Source organism: Eleutherodactylus coqui, chromosome 6 (assembly GCF_035609145.1).
Source record: "Eleutherodactylus coqui strain aEleCoq1 chromosome 6, aEleCoq1.hap1, whole genome shotgun sequence".
Taxonomy (NCBI): Eukaryota; Metazoa; Chordata; class Amphibia; order Anura; family Eleutherodactylidae; genus Eleutherodactylus; species Eleutherodactylus coqui.
The window spans coordinates 154893732-154914621 of record NC_089842.1 but is presented as its reverse complement, the minus strand read 5'-3'; the positions used below and the strand labels follow the sequence as shown (position 1 = coordinate 154914621).

General features: G+C 43.1%; 1 protein-coding gene across 7 annotated transcripts in view; it reads right to left on the bottom strand.

Moving 5' to 3' along the window:
* Positions 1-20574, bottom strand: part of TRIM9 (tripartite motif containing 9) — an 89751-nt gene extending 69177 nt beyond the window's left edge. For all 7 annotated transcript variants that reach the window (XM_066608025.1, XM_066608027.1, XM_066608029.1 and 4 more), the window contains exon 1: positions 19736-20574. In XM_066608025.1, the coding sequence (XP_066464122.1) occupies positions 19736-20566 (831 nt within the window). In that variant the 5' untranslated portion in view covers positions 20567-20574. The remainder of the gene's footprint in view (positions 1-19735) is intronic.
* Between the last annotated feature and the right edge of the window lie 316 nt (positions 20575-20890).

Genomic DNA, 20890 nt, shown 5'->3' with positions numbered 1-20890 from the left:
GCCCTTTCCGACAATTCATCCCGCGATCGCCGGCAGCCCATTGCATTCAGTGGAGTCGGCTGTATTGACGGCTCCATTGAATTCAATGGGCTAACATCGTTCTTCTCTGCCACAGCTGTTACAGCTGTGGCAGAGGAGAACGATCGTTATGCTGACAGTGCGGGGAAGGGGGGGGGGGTCTCACTCTTGCTGCTATTGTGGCTTAATAGTGGGACCTGTGAACTTGAGATGCAGCCCAACATGTAGCCCCTCGCCTGCCCTATCCGTTGCTGTGTCGTTCCCATCATTTTCTTGAATTGCCAAGATTTTCACACATGAAAACCTTAGCGAGCATCGGCGAAATACAAAAATGTTCCGGTCGCCCATTGACTTCAATGGGGTTCGTTATTCGAAACGAACACCCGAACATCGCGGGAAGTTCGTTTCGAATAACGCGAACCCGAACATTTTGGTGTTCGCTCATCTTTAGTCGTTGCCCATTTAGACGCAACGATTATCGCTCACAATTTGTCCAAACTACCGCAAATGACGATCGTTGTGTGTAAACTGTACCATCGTGCACTTTTCGTTTGAACGATGATTTTAAAATGAACTTAAAATCCATTGTTCAGCTGCAGAGAGATAAAGTATCTCTTATCAGACGGCATGCTGTGTTCTCCACAGGAGTCAGATTACATTGTAATCTGCTGGCAGCTCCAAGGAGAACAAAGCAGCTGTGTGCAGAGCCCAGCCCACATGCTGGGCTCTGCAAACAGCTCTCGGAGGCCCTTTTACATGCAAAAGTAGATTATAGTGTTAATGGACATTAGTGTCCATTAACACCTTATGCAAAATACTCACTAAAACTTTCACTCTTTTGAAGGATTATCTTTGGGTGTAAATGGACCTTAAAGCAGTATTTTTCACATTTCTTCAAGCACAAAGAATGAAAGTCAAAATTACCAAAGAGGAAATAAGAAAAAAAACTTTTCACTGGGTATTTCTCAGCAGACAGTGCCAAGGCTTCTTGGTGACCATCTGTTACCCAGGATGATCAAAGTAAACAGTAATATTCTATAGGGGTACTACTTGTGCTGTGATAGGAACGGTGTATATGTGCATGTGTGGATGGGCAAATTAACTGATTCTTATGCACCAAGTCCCAGAAATCACCCTAAAAAAAGATTACTAAAATTTCTTTGTATGATTAGTGGTGACTGATGCCAAATGTGAAAAAGGTTCACAGTGAAGGACACTGTATGCAGTCATCTAAGAACCTTCAAAGTGCTATATGGACAGCTATGGATATCAAAAATCAGCCTGTAACCTTCCATTGTCCACTGATAACCTCTTGCTATATGCACAGACTATGTGCCCATCCTAAGCTACTGCTGGTTATAGTCAGTGAGTGAACCATTCTCCCATGCCCGAGCTTGGCTTTGGGCCTCAGGCACATATTGAGGTCCATATGCTCAAACATTTTGCGCCAGGGAGCACATATAAAGAGTGCGGAACAGAAAAGGTCCCTCAGTCCTATATCAGGAGACCAGTACTACAAAAACCACATGATGTCAAGGTAGGTAGATGGGCCCAGTGCAAAACTTCAAATGGTGTAATGGTGGAGATGGTAGCAAGGTAGGTGCTACCGACCTACTATAGCTGGTGGACCAAAGGCCACATTAGTGTCAGGATATATAGGAAAAAACATTGGAAAACATTAGGGATCTGATGCGACCTAACGGTTACATGATATTAGGGGACCCTGTTTGAGATTTTGCATTGGGGTCCAGGAGCTTCAAGTTACCTCTAACAAATACACCGATCAGACATAGCATTAATGTCCACTACCTAATATTGTGCAGGATCCCCTTGTGCTGCCAAAATAGCTCTGATCCATCAATGCATGGTCTCCACAAGAACTCTGTAGGTGCCCTGCAGTGTCTAGAACCAGCACATTAGCAATAGATCCTTCAAAGGGGTTGCCACACTTATAAGACTGGTGACCTGTCCTCAGGAAATGTACATATCTGGCTGGTTCTTGACTTTTGACTAATTCTCTGCATCTTGGTAGACTTAAGTAACTGATCCCTAAATTTGCCCTTATGTCAATTTAGTTGCTGATGCAAAATGCCGCCCACATCTACAATTAGAGAAAGCTAAGAAGTTAAAGAGCAGAATCCCCCTCTCCTGTGAGATGAAGTACATTGGAGCACACTGCGGAGCTGCATTCTTAACGCAGTGTGAGGTTAACATCAGGAGCTGCTGGCGGGATGGGACAATGTGTGCTGAATCAGGCGGCAGAGGACAAATAGATGAGAGTCTACTCATTAGAGTACAGCTGATGTTTTGGAACAATATCACGGGGTTAAGACATGGGCACAAAGCAGTTTAGGAGGAAGATAAAGGGGCGAATGTGGAAGTAGGCAGCTGTAGGGCTCCTCTCCTAAATTCATGTTGCTAGGGTAGAGGAATGACGAGGGAATGATATCTCATCACCATCTGTTACATTCAAGCTGCCCCATAAACAATCTGGGAAGTTATAGACTCTTGGAACTTCTTCAAATAACTATGAGATCTGTAAACAGTCAATATGATTCCAATAGTTACATTCAATATAACATAAGAAATAACAGCCCATCTGTGCAAAGGGAGGAAAGTCAAGGGAAAAAAGGGGATACGGTTTGTGGAGGTGTGGCCACAGAGCTCTCCAGTGGCAGGCCCTCTTAATAATATAATCACTATAATACAATGCCCTACGGACAACTGTACTATAATACTGCCCTCTATGTACAGGAATATAACTACTATAATACTGCCTCCAATGTACAAGAATATAACTACTATAATACTGTCCCCTATGTACAAGAATATAGCTACTATAATACTGCCTCCTATGTACAAGACTATAACTACTCTAATACTGTCTCCTATATACAAGAATATAACTACTATAATACTGCCCCCTATGTACAAGAATATAACTACTATAATACTGCCCCCTATGTACAAGAATATAAAGACTATAATACTGCTCCATATGTACAAGAATATAACTACTATAATACTGCCGCCTATGTACAAGAAAATAACTACTATAATACTGCTTCCCATGTACGAGAATATAACTGCTATAATACTGCTTCTTATGTAAAAGAATATAACTACTATAATACTGCCCCCTATGTACAAGAATATAACTACTATAATGCTGCCCCCTGTGTACAAGAATATGACTACTATAATACTGCCTCTATGTACAAGAATATAACTACTATAATACTGCCCCCTGTGTACAAGAATATAACTACTATAATACTGCCTCTATGTACAAGAATAGAACTACTATAATACTGCCCCTATGTACAAGAATATAACTATTATAATACTGTCCCCTATATACAAGAATATAACTACTATAGTACTGCCCCCTATGTACAAGAAGATAACTACTATAATACTGCCCCCTATGTACAAGAATATAACTACTATAATACTGTCCTCCTATGTACAAGAATATAACTACTATAATACTGCCCCCCATGTACAAGAATATAACTACTATAATACTGCCCCCTGTGTACAAGAATAGAACTACTATAATACTGCCTCTATGTACAAGAATAGAACTACTATAATACTGCCCCCTATGTACAAGAATATAACTACTATAATACTGTCCCCTATGTACAAGAATATAACTACTATAATACTGCCCCCTGTGTACAAGAATATAACTACTATAATACTGCCCCTATGTACAAGAATATAACTATTATAATGCTGTCCCCTATATACAAGAATATAACTACTACAATACTATTCCCTATGTACAAGATTATAACTACTATAGTACTGCCCCTATGTACAAGAATATAACTACTATAATACTGCCCCCTATGTACAAGAATATAACTACTATAATACTGTCCTCCTATGTACAAGAATATAACTACTATAATACTGCCCCCTATGTACAAGAATATAACTACTATAATACTGCCCCCTGTGTACAAGAATATAACTACTATAATACTGCCCCTATGTACAACAATATAACTATTATAATACTGTCCCCTATATACAAGAATATAACTACTACAATACTATTCCCTATGTACAAGATTATAAATACTATAGTACTGCCCCTATGTACAAGAATATAACTATTATAATACTGCCCCCTATGTACAAGAATATAACTACTATAATACTGTCCTCCTATGTACAAGAATATAACTACTATAATACTGCCCCCTATGTACAAGAATATAACTACTATAATACTGCCCCCTGTGTACAAGAATATAACTACTATAATACTGCCTCTATGTACAAGAATAAAACTACTATAATACTGCCCCTATGTACAAGAATATAACTACTATAATACTACCCCCTGTGTACAAGAATAGAACTACTATAATACTGCCTCTTTGTACAAGAATAGAACTACTATAATACTGCCCCTATGTACAAGAATATAACTATTATAATACTGTCCCCTATATACAAGAATATAACTACTACAATACTATTCCCTATGTACAAGATTATAACTACTATAGTACTGCCCCCTATGTACAAGAATATAACTACTATAATACTGCCCCCTATGTACAAGAGTATAACTACTATAATACTGTCCTCCTATGTACAAGAATATAACTACTATAATACTGCCCCCTGTGTACAAGAATATAACTACTATAATACTGCCTCTATGTACAAGAATAGAACTACTATAATACTGCCCCTATGTACAAGAATATAACTACTATAATACTGCCCCCTGTGTACAAGAATAGAACTACTATAATACTGCCTCTATGTACAAGAATAGAACTACTATAATACTGCCCCTATGTACAAGAATATAACTATTATAATACTGTCCCCTATATACAAGAATATAACTACTACAATACTATTCCCTATGTACAAGATTATAACTACCATAATACTGCCCCCTATGTACAAGAATATAACTACTATAATACTGCCCCATATGTACAAGAATATAACTACTATAATACTGCCCCCTATGTACAAGAATATAACTACTATAATACTGCCCCTATGTACCAGATTATAACTACCATAATACTGCCCCCATATACCAGAATGTGGAAAGAACATATTTTTTGCAGATCGAACGCTTCCAGAGATCAATGGATAAAACTAAGCAGGCTGCGATTTTTTTCTTCCGTTTGCAGAATCCACAAATCAAATTCCCATGCGTGCGTGGAGCTGAGGATGCTCCATGCTTTCTTATGGTCGACTTGAACAGCGGATCTCCCGCATAGGTGCTGATCGCAGATTCCGTAATTCAAATCCGCCCGTGTCCATGAGGCCTTATCTTTAGACTGCGTGTGGTATTGCAGCTTTTATTTCTGCATGCTGCTGAGCTGTAATACCAGACACGGGATATTCCAAGAGTAATTTGTAACATTCTACTGACAGCAAGAGAGCTTTCTGAATAACAAGGTGGATCCACCAATGAATTAAGCTGAACCTTCAACCCGAAGTCACAAATAACCAGACAGACGCTTTAGTCTATTCTGGATATATTGTAAGGAGACCCAGCTCATTGGGAAAGTAAATTATTGAGGGACTAGCTGAAGGGTCTTCGGAGCTGACTGAGAATAGATGCACTGAAACAGAGTTCCCCTCCCCCACCTCTCCACAGTGAAATCAATAGGCTTCCATTGGATCTATTATGGCTAGAGTTAGCGGAGTTGGATGTGGCTCTTGGCTCTAGCAGGAGGGGGTTACAACAGAGGGGAGGGGGAGTTTCAATAAGCTCAACCTGGCCCTGGTAGGGTTTACATGTCTATGAACCAATCAAGGACTATACATAGAGCAAACCCTGTGTGCTCCAGCAGCAGTAGCAACCAACATCCATCAATCTAATGGCTGCATCAATGTGGCTTCAGATGCAAGAACATAAAGCACATAAATATCCATGGACGGGGTATGAACGGCTCTGCATTAAAACCTTCTCCTTATCAGCGTGGAGGGATAAGCTCATTTATCTGAATCTAAACAGTACAATGTACCATTTGCCGACCCCGGAGATTGCAATTGCTTCATTTGTAAACATGATTGGGTGTTCAGCTGTCTGTCTGCATCTAAATCATTTCTGCCCCGATTCCTTCACAAAGCAAACATGGCCTCTAAAGTGCTTCATGAACCGCCATGGCTTCGGTCCCGCTGCACATTCTACCGCAATAATAGCTCTGTTCCTAAATGGCTTGGCCCTGGCAGACTGACCTCATTCTCAATGCTGAACAATTAGTCATATTATAAACAGGGCATTGACTGCATGCTTCTCTAGGTAAAATGGGTTGAGGACATAAGCGCTTGTGTAGAGCTTGTTGACCATTAGACGCCTCAACGATGCAATCAAACAGATTTCGCACACATAACAGAGGTTGAAAGGTGACGCATTATTGGAATGTGAGAAACTGGATTTCCATACAATCAATTCCCTCGAGTCTTCAGAGTTCTAGAGAGCTCTGTACTTCTAGGTTTATAGTAACAGTTTGTGAAAAGTCCAATCTTCTTTCTATGATAATGCCCAGAGCACAAAGAGAGGTCCAACTTTACTAACCTCCCCAGAGGTCCAACTTTACTAACCTCCCTAGAGGTCCAATCTCACTAACTTCCCTAGAGGTCCAACCTCACTAACCTCCCTAGAGGTCCAACCTCACTAACCTCCCTAGAGGTCCAACTTTACTAACCTCCCCAGAGGTCCAACTTTACTAACCTCCCTAGAGGTCCAATCTCGCTAACCTCCCTAGAGGTCCAACCTCACTAACCTCCCTAGAGGTCCAACCTCACTAACCTCCCTAGAGGTCCAACCTCACTAACCTCCCTAATCGTAAAAACAGATTGCACTCGAATGCAAGTTGCCTAGTATGCGAGTGTGATCCATATTTTTAATGCTACCATAGAAAATAATGGGTGATTCGTGAACAAGATCGTTAAAAAGAGGACATGCAACGATTATTCCGATTCGGATTATTGCATGAATGAATCCATTCATATAACTGATTTATTTTCAAGTGTGAGTTCTGTCCATCATGGAATTGGATGTAAATTGGACAATAACATTGCCTGTGATAATACACCCTAACCTCACTAGAGAAGTCCAGCATTACCAATGTTCTTATCACCTCAGCCATGTTCTATAGGAAAGCCTTCTTAATATGAGCTGAACTAATTTTGCAGTAATGACCATTGTTTCTGAATGTGATGTTGTGGAGCTGTGGGTGTCCATATACTTCCCACCATGTTTTTTGTGAGTTTTCCGCTTTTTTGGTTTCATCAAAAGCATAATTACTTCACATTACACCGATTTTGATTTAGTGTCCCCAGTTTTCATCATCTACGTAATAGTTTATGGTGGATGTTCATCCTTCACAGTATAGATTAATTATTAAAACTCAATTTTATTATAATTAGTTAAAATATAACCCATGGGGCAGACCAAACAAAAATAAAGACAAACAATTACAGCCCTTAACCCCTTCATGACATGGCCTATTTTGGGCTAAAAGGGGTTGTCTCGCGAAAGCAAGTGGGGTTAAGCACTTCTGTATGGCCATATTAATGCACTTTGTAATATACATCGTGCATTAAATATGAGCCATACAGAAGTTATTCACTTACCTTCCCTGCGCTGGCGTCCCCGTCTCCATGGCTCCGTCTAACTTCAGCGTCTAATCGCCCGATTAGACGCGCTTGCGCAGAAGGGTCTTCTGTAGAGATGAGCGAACGTACTCGGATAGGCACTACTCGTCCGAGTAATGTGCCTTATCCGAGTACCGCTGTACTCGTACTGAAAGATTCGGGTGCCGGCACGGAGCGGGGAGCTGCAGGGGAGAGCGGGGAAGAACGGAGGGGAGATCTTTCTCTCCTTCTCTCCCGGCCGCTCTGCCCCGCTCCCCGCTGCGACTCACCTGTCAGCAGCGGAGCGCCCCGAATCTTTCAGCACGAACACAGCGGTACTCGGATAAGGCACATTACTCGGACGAGTAGTGCCTATCCGAGTACGTTCGCTCATCTCTAGTCTTCTGCCTTCGGCTCGGTCCGGCAGCAGCGGCGTTCTGGCTCCGCCCCCTTCTACGCGTCATCGCGTAGCCCCGCCCCGTCACGTGTGCGGTCCATTGCCGATTCCAGCCTCCTGATTGGCTGGAATCGGCACATGTGACGGGGCGGAGCTACGCGATGACGCGTAGAAGGGGCGGAGCCAGAACGCCGCTGCTGCCGGACCGAGCCGAAGGCAGAAGACCCTTCTATGCAAGCGCGTCTAATCGGGCGATTAGACGCTGAAGTTAGACGGAGCCATGGAGACGGGGACGCCAGCGCAGGGAAGGTAAGTGAATAACTTCTGTATGGCTCATATTTAATGCACGATGTATATTACAAAGTACATTAATATGGCCATACCGAAGTGCTTAACCCCACTTGCTTTCGCGAGACAACCCCTTTACGGATGCAACAATTTTTGGCGGATTTTCTTCTCCGTTTATCAAAAGTCATAACTTTTTTATTTTTCCGTCGACGCGGCCGTGTGAGGGCTTGTTTTTTGCGTTGCGAACTGTAGTTTTTATTGGTGCCACTTTTGGGTACATAGACTATATTATAAACTTTTTTTTTTTTTAATGATAGCAGGGAGAGAAAACGCATCAATTCTGCCATGGATTTTTTAATTTTTTTTTTACAGCGTTAATCATGTAGTATAAATGAGACATTCCATTTTTTCTGCGGACCGGTACGGTTATAACGATACCAAAATTCTTACATTTTTTTTAGGTTTTCCCACTTTTCCGCAATAAAAACCCTTTTTTTGGAAATCTTTTTTTCTATTCTAAATTGCTGCATTCAAAGTCCTGTAACTTTTTTATTTTTTGAGGTACGGAGCTCTATTAGGGCTTATTTTTTGCGAGACGAGCTGTAGTTTTTACTGGTACCATTTTGGGGTACATACGGCTTTTTTGATCACTTTTATTGCGTTTTTAGTGAGGCAAAATGCTAAAAATTAGAATTTTGCCTCAGTTTTTTTGCGTTTTTTTTAGCGTTTTTTTCCATGCACAGTCAAAAGCATGTGCAACTTATTGTACGCGTCGTTACGGACGCAACAATACCAAATATGTGGGGTTTTATTTTTTTTTTACCTTTTTTTATGTTAATCTGAGAAAAAGCATTAAAAAATGGTTTTTTTACTCTTTTTTTAATTCATTTTTTTAATCTTTGTTTTTTTTACACTGTTTGTGTCCCTCTGAGGGACTTTAACCACTGCCCTGATGATCGCTGTCATAAGGCATGGCAGAGCTACTGCTCTGCCATGCCTTATCGCTTATACAGCGATCATAGGCATAGGCAATACAGGACGCCAGTGTCTGGCGTCCTGTTACCATGGTGACAGGCCGGGCTCTCGCGATGACATCGCGAGTTCTGGCCGGAGACACAGAGGGAGTCCGCTGTTACAGCTGGACGCCGGCTGTGACTGACAGCCGGCTCCCGCTGCGGGATATGTGATCCCGCGCTATCTCCAGGACGTAAGTTTACGTCCTGTTGCGGGAAGTACCAGGCTGCCAGGACGTAAACTTACGCCCTGCAGCGGGAAGGGGTTAAGGACTATGTGGTGGCATTATCTCCTATGGGAGAGGAAAGGAACTCGGCACAGTAAGCCATTGGTATCGGAAAAGCCTATATTCTTCCTAGCTTTTCCGCTTCAGGTAAGATTGTACTAATTTCTGGTTGCTGAGTTACTGGATATGCATCCCATCATCTCTATCCTTCATTAATTGGTAGATGTGGCTTTTATTTCACTGGGAAATGAGATAACTTCTCTGTTGTCATGTGGCCATAAGCAATACCACTCATGTCTCACAAGGTGGGCAGTTTCTGTATTTCCTATCTCATTTCACATTACTTCTCTGTACTTGGTCTCTTTCTTTATACAGCTATGACGCGTTTCCCCGCTAATAATGCGGTTCATCAGGAAATCAATCAATTCTTGACCCTTATTGTAGTGAATAGAGAATAGATGCAAGATATCAGGAATATATTTCAAGCAAATTGTAGTCAACCCGTTTTGGTCAATGTCATCAATACAACGTGCTGTGGATTCTGCCCAATAATTCACATAATCACTTGGTAGTTGTTGGGAGCAATTCCTTGTGTTATTCAATATAGATGATTCTTTGGGGGTTATTACTTTTGGTCAGTGGATAACCACGGATAACTGATTTATTGTATGACTTTTCAGTCACCGATTGGTTTATTCAGAAAAATACTATTGGTTTATATCATATAGAAAAACCAATGTCCAGCATTAGAGATGAGCGAGTATACTCGCTAAGGCACATTACTCGAGCGAGTAGTGCCTTAGCCGAGTATCTCCCCGCTCGTCTCTAAAGATTCGGCGGCTGGCGCGGGTGACAGGTGAGTTGCGGCGGGGAGCAGGGGGGAGAGAGGGAGAGAGAGATCTCCTCTCCGTTCCTCCCCGCTTTCCCCCGCCCCCCGAATCTTTAGAGACAAGCGGGGAGATACTCAGCTAAGGCACTACTCGCTCGAGTAATGTGCCTTAGCGAGTATACTCGCTCATCTCTATCCAGTATCCTTACCTCACGAATTTTCTTTTCTCAGATCAGTGTGTGCATTTCACTTTTCACTTATATTGGTGTAATACACCTTTCTTTGTATAGGTAATCTGCCTGACTTATTGCGGAAATGGTCACAGAGTAGATGGTATCTTTTATCTGGAATATTAAGATAGAGGACTTAATTGCAAAGTAATTCACACTCATCCAGCTAGAAAATGAGGCCAACTAGCAGAACGACCATGAGAGGATACTATAGTCGTTTGTGTGCATTTATGCTCATATATCATGCACACTATTCATGCTAATCCCCCATTTGGGAAGGGTATAGTAACAGGTATTAGTGCCTAAATGGTTCACACTTCACTAGATGATACTAGGATTTGCCAGCTGGTATTGTATATTTCCCTCTCCCAAAAAAACTTCCCCCCAAAAAAAGATGAAATATCAGAGATGTCGGACGTTCATGAACAATTGCTCGGGTCACCACTAGAGATGAGCGAGCGTACATGCTAAGGACAATTACTCGATTGAGCATTGTCCTTAGCAAGTATCTCCCCGCTCGGAAGAAAAGGTTCGGCTGCCGGCGCGGGTGACAGGTGAGTTGCGGCCATGAGCAGGGGGAGAGAGATCTTTCCTCCATTCCTCCCCGCTCCCTCGCCCGCCACCGAATCTTTGCTCCCGAGCGGGCAGGTACTCACTAAGGGCAATGTTCGATCGAGTAATTGTCCTTAGCGAGTATGCTCGCTCATCTCTAGTCACCACTACATTTGACTCTTTATGAATGGATGGTTAATAACTACTGTATGCTTTCAGTTTTTTTTGCTATATTAAACTTTTTACTTGATATATTAAGTAACTAGATAACTTCTCTTGTAATGATCCTGAGTTATACTCCAGAGCTGAATTCACAATATTGCAGGCTGCAGAACTGAAATCTACCAATGCGCCCTGCTTGATGAGTGCTGCTTGATGAGTGCTTTAAGTGTCATCTTTACACCAGGCACTATACAGTAATATGATATATGCAGAAGAAACTTTACATTACGGAAGCTCTGCTAAGCTTTTAGGGGTTAAAGAGGTATTCCCGTCTCGGGTAGTCTCTTTCAATGTGTTCAAAATCGAAAAACAATGCACCCACCCATGAGATGTTTATTTTCAAAATGCTCCATTCTCCATATATTCCAGCTATTGATTCCTCTGCCCTCTGGTTGTTTACTACTTGTTGCTAAGGAAACAGACCACCTCTGTTATGTAATGAAATAGCAGAGATTGGCACTTGGGCACTTTCATCTAAATCTCAGGAACACATGTACAATAGCTTTCAGCCTGGCCATCAGCTACCGCTGCGCTCTGCTATTTCTTTCCATAGAAGAGGTGCTCAGGTTTCCCTAGCAATGAACAGTAAATAAACAAAGAACAAAGGAATCAATATCTGAAATATCTGGGGAACGGAGCATTTTGGAAATAAACATCTTATGGGCGAGTGCATTGTTTTATGATTTTGAGCATGAAAAGGATAATTTATTGTGGAAAATTGTACACTTGAAGAGAGGCCTCAGTACCCTGTTGGGCCGAGTCAAGCTTGGATGCAAGATGTAGTACGGGTGGGCATGGAGGCATACAGGTTCTATATGGTATACTGTCCACATTTGCTGTAACTGAACCTCTAGATCGTGCACACTTGTAGGCTGTCCAAGTTGGCATCCCTGATGGTTCCAAACATGTTCTATTGGTGATAAACCTGGTGACCGGGCAGCCATGAAAGTGTGACAATGATGTGGAGACATTCCTGTGACCCCCTTGTGTGTGGCCGAGCATCATCCTGCTGGGAAATACCCCTTGGAAGCCGCCATGAGAGGAACACATGTGGCCTGAACGCAGGATGTCCTGAACATATCGCTGAGCTGTCATTGTCCCTCGTACCACTACTAGGCGTGACTGACTGTTGTATACGATGACCCCCCCAGACTATCACTCCAGCAGTGGGGGCAGTGTGCCGCTGTACAGCAAAGGCAGGATGGAGGCGCTTGTCCCTAAATCTCCAGACACAAAGATGGCCTTCATCAGCGCCCAAACTATACCTGGATTTGTTGCTGAAGACAACCTGGTTCCACTCTATAGCAGATCACTTTCGTCGTTCATGACACCACTGCAAACAGAGGCAATACAAGGTATCAAAGGCAGCACATGTAATGAGGGCTGTGAGACCAAATGTCCTGCAGCCAACTGCCTGGAGATGGTTCTGACAGACACAGGGACCTGTAATTATGGCGCCACATGGCTCTGGATGGCGGACAACGAAACAGTTGGAGCTGCTTGTGCTCGTTGGCTGATCAGACGATCCTCTCTACTAGTGGTCAGTAGGGGGCGTCCTGAGCTTGGTCACCATATGTGTCCTCACACATCCACTAGTTCCAACACCTCCGAACAGTCTGATCAGAACAGCCCCGGTGGTGGCAATTCATCAATACAACCATCCAGCTTCTAGCATCCCAATAATGCTCCCCTTTCAGACTCTGGTAACGGGGTGAAATCTCTTCTCTGTGTCGTAGAGGCGTCTAGTGGTCAACAAGCTCTACACAAGCGGAAGAAGAGGTCACTACATACAAGGAGCCTGCAAGAGCCTTTTATAGGCCAAGTGGGGAACCACTCTAAGGGCCTCAGGTGGCTTTGCCCTGAACTCTGCTATAAGCAAACATACCAGAGGGGCAGTTTTCGTTTTCCTTTAGTTGCCCCTCATGCTGTACTGTCACTGGGGAGGGGCTGGTTGCATTTACCATATCACACATGCTGTATCTGTATTGTCTGGTATTGCTAAGCTCAGATACCCCCAGCAGTCGGCCAGCAGGACGCCAGCTTCTCCGCACTGCATTGCGATGAGTCTGCAGGGTTCTCCTTGGTGCTGAACGCTGGGCCTTACTATATATGGCATTTCCCGCTATATTAAGGCTATATACTGGCTCCTACTATACACCCCTAGCTGTTAGGTACAATGTCAGAAGACGGCAATGATAACCTAATTTTGAATGACAATGTCTCTAAAATATGTAGCAGAGCTGAATGTGTTATTTCCCTCTCTAATGTATGTATTGTTTTTTTTGTCTCCAACTCCTATTTAAAACCAGGAATAACAATACAATGAATGATGCTACGTAACAAACGTAACTCTGCTGCATCTGTTCGCAATGACCTCTGAGGACGTGATAGAATGGCTTGTGTTAGCAGCTATTAATGAGGACAGCTAGGAGAGGTCTGCCTGTCCGTGTGATGCATGGGGTATAACTGGCCCTCCTGCTGCAAGATATTATCCACATAGCAGAGCTGAAGCGGTTGGCTGATGTCTTATTAGTCGTTTTACATAGGACTGCAGGTGAACCTACAGGGCCCATTCACACGGGCGTATTCAGACTGCATTTTTTAATGACTGAAAGCAGACAGCATATGGACGCATTGAATTAAATTGCTGCATTTAGGGGTGCATTTTTTTCGCGGACCGATGTGCGTAAAAAAAAAATAATGCAGCTTATCCTATGCTGATTCATAATCACTGACCAAAATCGCCCATTAAAGTCTATGGGTGCATTAAAAAAATGCAGCACACATTCGCATCCGTGTTTACTGCGGGCAGTTTTTGTGCACCCCGTTTTCTGTTGGTTGTGGCAAAACTGACATAACATGGACCTTGTGTTTTTGGGGTTTTTTTTGCGTGCATGAAAAAAGGATGATAACAGAATGCAATAAACATAGAAAACCCACACATATGCACACACAGTCAGAATGGTGCATTTTTCACAGACCTAAATGGTATGCGCCCATGTGAATGAGCCCTTAAAGTTACGTAACCCTAAAAGGCAAAAAAAAAAAATTAAAACATCAGCTCTGCTGTATCTATAAATGAAAAAGTACATATGTACAACGTCGCAGTAATTTTCTCCTAAGTGACTCAATAGCCAAGATGCAATAATTGACGACGAGACCAATCGGTAGCGGCTCAGGGGGTGGCGTATTTCAATTATCACCTAGAAATGTATTTCCACGCAGCTCCAGGGAAGGGTGGACTGCAGATCTGAAGATTGTATTGGAAGATACGGGGCTTTCGTTGTCCGCCACAAGAGCAGAAACCGCTGATCAGTGTAGGAGATGAGCGGCAGCTTCATGTGAAGACGCTAAAACATGTTCAATGACCGTCCCTTGATTTCAGTGTGACCCCCCCCCCCCCTTCCTCAACCACAGCATAAGATGACGGATGACAGAGCAGCTTCCTGGCGTGAGGGGGCTGCCAACAACGCAGCGCTGGAGGGGCTGGGTATGTGCCCGCCATAGAGACAATGACACGCTTCCCTTCATGCCATGAGGAATACAGTGAATTATTCCTGTCACTCATGCAAATCCCCGTTCACTAGAAGGCCAGATGTCACGTCTGATCCAGCAGAGCTCCAATACTGCCAGGACTTTACAGGACCGAGGTTAGCAGAGGACCCGTCCCTGTATATACCCTATAGATATAGGCATACCATGGATGGAGTGGAGGATGGACAGACACATGTAACAGAAAGAGATCAGTTATCTATCTATTCATCTCATTAAATATTAGACATTAAATAGATATGAGATATACAGACATACGGTAGATAAATGGAATCTAATATCTATCTAGTCATCTATTTATCTATCTGTATCCATCTATCAATCCAATCTGCATCCATCCAATATCTATATATCTTTATCCATCTATCCAATATCTATCTACCTATCTATATCCATGTATCCAATACCTATCGATATCCATCTATCCATAACTATCTACCTGTCTATATCCATCTATGTATCTATCCAATCTCCATCTATCCAATATCTATCTATCTATATCCATATATCCATCTACCTAACTATTTCCATCTATCCAATCATCATCTATCCCCATCTATCTATCCAATATCTATCTAAATATATCCATCTATCCTATATCTATCTATTTATATCTATCCAATATCTATCTATTTATACCTATCCAACATCTATCTTTCTATCTACTCGTATATCCATCTATCTCCATTTAATATCTATCTATCTAATCTCCATCCGTCTATCCAACATCTATATTTCTACATTTATCTATCTATATCCATATATATATCCAATATCTATCATTTTTCATCTATCCAATATCTATCTACCTATGTATATCCGTCTATCCTATCTCCATCTATTTAATATCTATCTATATTCAACTATCCAATATCCATCTATCTAATCTCCATCGTAATATCTCTATCCATCTATCCAATATCTATATTTCTATATCTATCTTTCTATATCCATCTATCCAATAACTATATCCATCTATCTATCTATCTATCCATCCAATATCCATCTATCTATAAGCATCTATCCAATATCTATCTACCTATCTATATCCAGCTATCCTATTTCTATCTATCCAATATCTATCTATATCCATCTATCCAATGTCCATCTTTCTCTATCCATCTATTCAATGTCTATCTTTCTATCTCCATTCATCTATCCAATATCTATATCTCTATATCTATCTATATCCATTTATGTTATCTCCATCTTTCTATATCAATCTATCTATCCAATATCTTTCTATCTATCTATCTACATCCATATATCAAATATCCATCTATCATATCTCGATCTGTCCAATATCTATCTATCTATATCCATCTATCCAATATCCATCTTTTTATATTCATCGATCCAATCACCATCTATCTATCTATCCAATATCTATCTATATCCATCTATCCTATATCTATCCAATATCTATATCCATCTATCCAATATCTATATCTATATATTTATACCTATCCAACATCTATCTTTCTATCTACTCGTATATCCATCTATCTCCATCCAAAATCTATCTATCTAATCTCCATCTTTCTATCTCCATCCATCTATCCAGCATCTACATTTCTATATCTATCTATATCCATCTATCTATCCAATCTCTATCTATCCAAAATCTATATATCTGTATCCGTCTATCCAATATCTATCTACCTATCTATATCCATCTATCCTATCTCCATCTATCCAATATCTATCTATTTATATCTATCCAATATCTATCTTTCTATCTATTCGTATAGCCCTCTATCTCTATCCAATATCTATCTATATAATCTCCATCTTAATATCTCCATCCATCTATCCAATATCTATATCCATCTATTCATGCAATATCTATTTATCTATCTATATGCATCTATCTATATCCATCTATCCTATATCTATCTATCTATCCCATATCTATCTATATCCATCTATCCAATGTCCACCTTTCTCTATCCATCTATCCAATATCCATCTTTCTATCTCCATCCATCTATTCAATATCTATATTTCTATAGCTATCTATTATCTCCATCTTTCTATATCCATCTATCTATTTCCATCTATCTAATATCTATCTATATCTATTTATCCAGTATCAATATTTCAATATCTATGTATCTATCCAATCTCCAGCTATCCAATATCTATCTTTCTATATCTATCCAATATTTGTGTTTCTATATTCATCTGTCTATTTCCATCCAGTATCTATCTATACATATCCATCTACCCAAAAGGTATATTTCTATATCTCTCCAATATCTATTCTTCAATATCATATAATCATAGAATGGTAGAGTTGGAAGGGACCTCCAGAGTCATCTGGTCCAACCCCCTGCTCAGTGGAGGATTCACTAAATCATCCCCGACAGATATTTGTCCAGCCTTTGTTTGAACACTTCAATTGAAGGAGAACTCACCACCTCCCGTGGTAACCTGTTCCACTCATTGATCCCCCTCACTGTCAGAAAGTTTTTTTCTAATATCTAATCTGTGTCTCCTCAGAGTAGATATTAGAAAAAACATCTATCTATTTCCATCCAATATTTATCTAGCTATATCCATCTACCTTTTCTCCATCTTTCTATCTCCATATATCTATTCAATACCTATCTTTCTTATATCCATCTATCTATCTTCATCCAATATCTATATCTATATATCCAATATCTATCTTTCTATATCCATTTATCTATCTATCTCCATCTATTCAAAATCTATCTAACCTATCTCCATCTTTCTATATCCATCTATCCAATATCTATCTATATCCATCAGTCCAATATCCATCTTTCTATATCCATCTATCCAATATCTATCTATAGCCATCTATCCAATATCTATATTCCTATATCTATCTATCTCATATCTATCTATCTATCTATCTATCTATCCATATATATCTATCTATTCATCTATGTATCTCATATCTAAGACTATAGACAGACAGACGAACGGGTAAATAAATAGATTTTTCACATGTCATTGTGATATCCAGTTGACCTTCTAAGATTTTGCATAGGACTGCAGGTAAATTTACTGCACACTGATGCAGCACCAGAGAGTTCAAGCACAAATTGGGCTCTGCTACATCCGTCCCTATTTCTATGAGGCAGGCACTTCATCCTCAGTCCCTCTCTCTGCAGTATGAATTATTCAATGCACACACCTCTGTATCACCCTATCAATCCCAGAGTGCCCGGCTTGGAGAGAACGTGGTCGCTGACTGTACGTGGTAAGACGGCGCTCCTGGGTTTCTGCTGCTTGGAGTGATTCCACTAGACTAGGAAATCACCCACAGTGCACTCCCCCAATATAGCATTTCTAATGGCTTCTGGACAGAGACTATACCAGCCTGTTACAATAGCCAGCTCCCCCCTCCTGTGCTGCTCCCCTCACCCTATTCTATTACCACATTCCTCCACGCCCCCCTCCCCCATACACTAGTACATGGGCCACTAATACTGATGCTGCTATGTATACATCTACTACCAACGACATTCACTGGGCACCTGCACCACTCACTTCTCTTATGTGGCATAGGTGACCAGTTTCATTGCAACCTCTAATGATGCCCGCCATGCCACTGTCACCACTGCACTAAGATGACCCCTAGACTCATTCCCATCGAAGTCAAAGGAACTGCTGCATCACTGTATCTTCCACAACTTGACAGAACGGTTCGCCAACAGCTGGCACATAGTGTAAGACTCATTGTCACGGTGCTGCCAATCATACAACACTGCTGTTTCATACAAGTCAATAGAAGCTGGCAGAGGAGCCCAGGCTGGCCCATGGCGGACCTTGCATAGGCAGCAGAACCTATGTTCTAGCCAGCCTGAATGTATCCAATGAGGACATTGGCATGACAGTACCAATTCCCTTCCAGGGGCAGCTACCTCAGCCGAGTACACCCAAAGTAGATTTTGCATGGCTGGCAGAACCTATGTCCCAAGAGGTGCTGCCATCCTAGTCATGAGTGAACAGGTTCTGCTGGCCATGCTAGATCCACCATGGACCAGCCTGAGTGTATTCAATGGTGACATTGGCATGACAGCGCCAATACCCTTTCAGGGACAACTACCCCAGCCATTATGGCTGAGTGCATTGGAAGTATATTGCATGTCCAGCAGAACCTATACCCCATCAGCTGCCATCTTATCACTGTGGCATCAATGCTGAAGGCCATGTTTGGTCCACCATGGGCAAGCCTTGGTGTATCTAATGGGGACACTGGCATGATAGCGCCAATACCCTTCCAGAAGCCATATGGTTGAATGCATTGGAAATAGACTTTGCATGTCCAGCAGAACCTACACCCCATCCTAGTCACTGGGGCACAGATTCTGCTGGCCATACCGGGTCCACAATGGGCCAGCCTGAGTGTATCAATGGACACACTGCCATGACAGCACCAATACCCTCCCAGGAGCATCTACGAGCCATTATGGCTGAATGCATTGGAAGTAGTAGACTTTGCATGTCCAGCGGAACCTACGCCCCATCAGCTGCTGCCATCCTAGTCAATGGGGCATAAGTTCATGCAGGTCCACCAAGGGCCAGCCTGAGTGTATCCAATGACAGTGCCAATACCCCACTTGGGCTGTTATGGCGAGTGCACCGGAAATACATCTTGCATGGCCAGCACTAATGCCCCACCAACTGTGATTGCCCCCAGTCCATATGGCCCATTACCCCATGATGATGATCCCTGTGCACACTACATAGCATCTTCAAGCCTTAGCTACCCCCAGGTCCATGGCCCAGAGTGCCCTCACCTTGTGCAGCTTCCACATGGCCCCCAGCGCCTTGACCTCATGGCTGCTGTGCTTGCCCTCCTCCAGGCACTGGTAGCACACTGGCATCTTGCACTGCACGCAGTACATGCTGTGGTTCTCCAGCTCATGGTCGGTGCAGGTGGAGATCTTGCGGGGGCTCAGCCTGCGGCTCACCCTGCCCTGTGCCGGGGGCAGCAGGCGATGCTTGGCTAGGGGGCCGCGAGGTGGGTGGCACCGCAGGCGGCAGGGCTCGCAGTAGAAGACGTCGCACTGCTCGCACATCACCGTGGCCTCCTTGGGGCTCTTCTCGCACAGCTGGCATCTCAGGGCGGCCGCTTTGCTCTGCTGGTAGCGCTCGATCACCCCCTCCAGCACCCGGTTCTTGGCAAAGCCGCGAAGACCCCGGTCATCCAGTAGCAGGGAGCGGTGGCACTGCGGGCAGGTCAGGCACTGGTTGCGGGCGGGAGGGGGAGGCAGCAGCGCCCCGGAGGAGTGGTGGTGCGGCAGGTGGGGGACAGGCATGCTCGGCGGGAACACCCGCACTCCGTTAGGGGATTTCTGGCAGGGGGTGGTGGGGGCGCTGGCGAAGCCTCCGTACGAGCCGTAGCCGCTGTCCGCCTCGCTGTACAGGCTCATCTTATCCAGGTCCAGGTAGTCGTAGTCGGAGAGCCCCGATGCCCGGCGGCTCTGCGGGGACTCCGAGTCCGGAGTCTGCACCAGGATGTTGCGGGCACAGGCCAGGCACAAGCTGTGGGAACATGGCAAGATGATGGGCTCGCGGTAGAAGGAACCGCACACAGGACATTTCAGTTCCTCCTCCATCTCTTCCATATGGACCTGTTCCGTCCCGTGCTGCAGCTGCAGCGACACTGCGGGGAGAAGCGAGCGGACTGAGAAGGACACCCCCAAGCTTACACGTTACTGGTGGGCTTCTTCCTACGCTGTGCTCTCATTGGTTAAATCCGGAATCGGGGCGGGGCTAAAGGATGCTCGGCGGCATCAGCCTCCTCTTCAGACAGAGGAATTGGTTCTGCTTGTGTCAATCAAATAAGGAGGCGGGGCTAAAGGATGCTCGGCGGCAGCATCAGCACCGCCCTCCTCCCCCGCCATCCCCCGGGCCGGGGGCAGTTGCCAGGGCAATAGTCACCCACACAG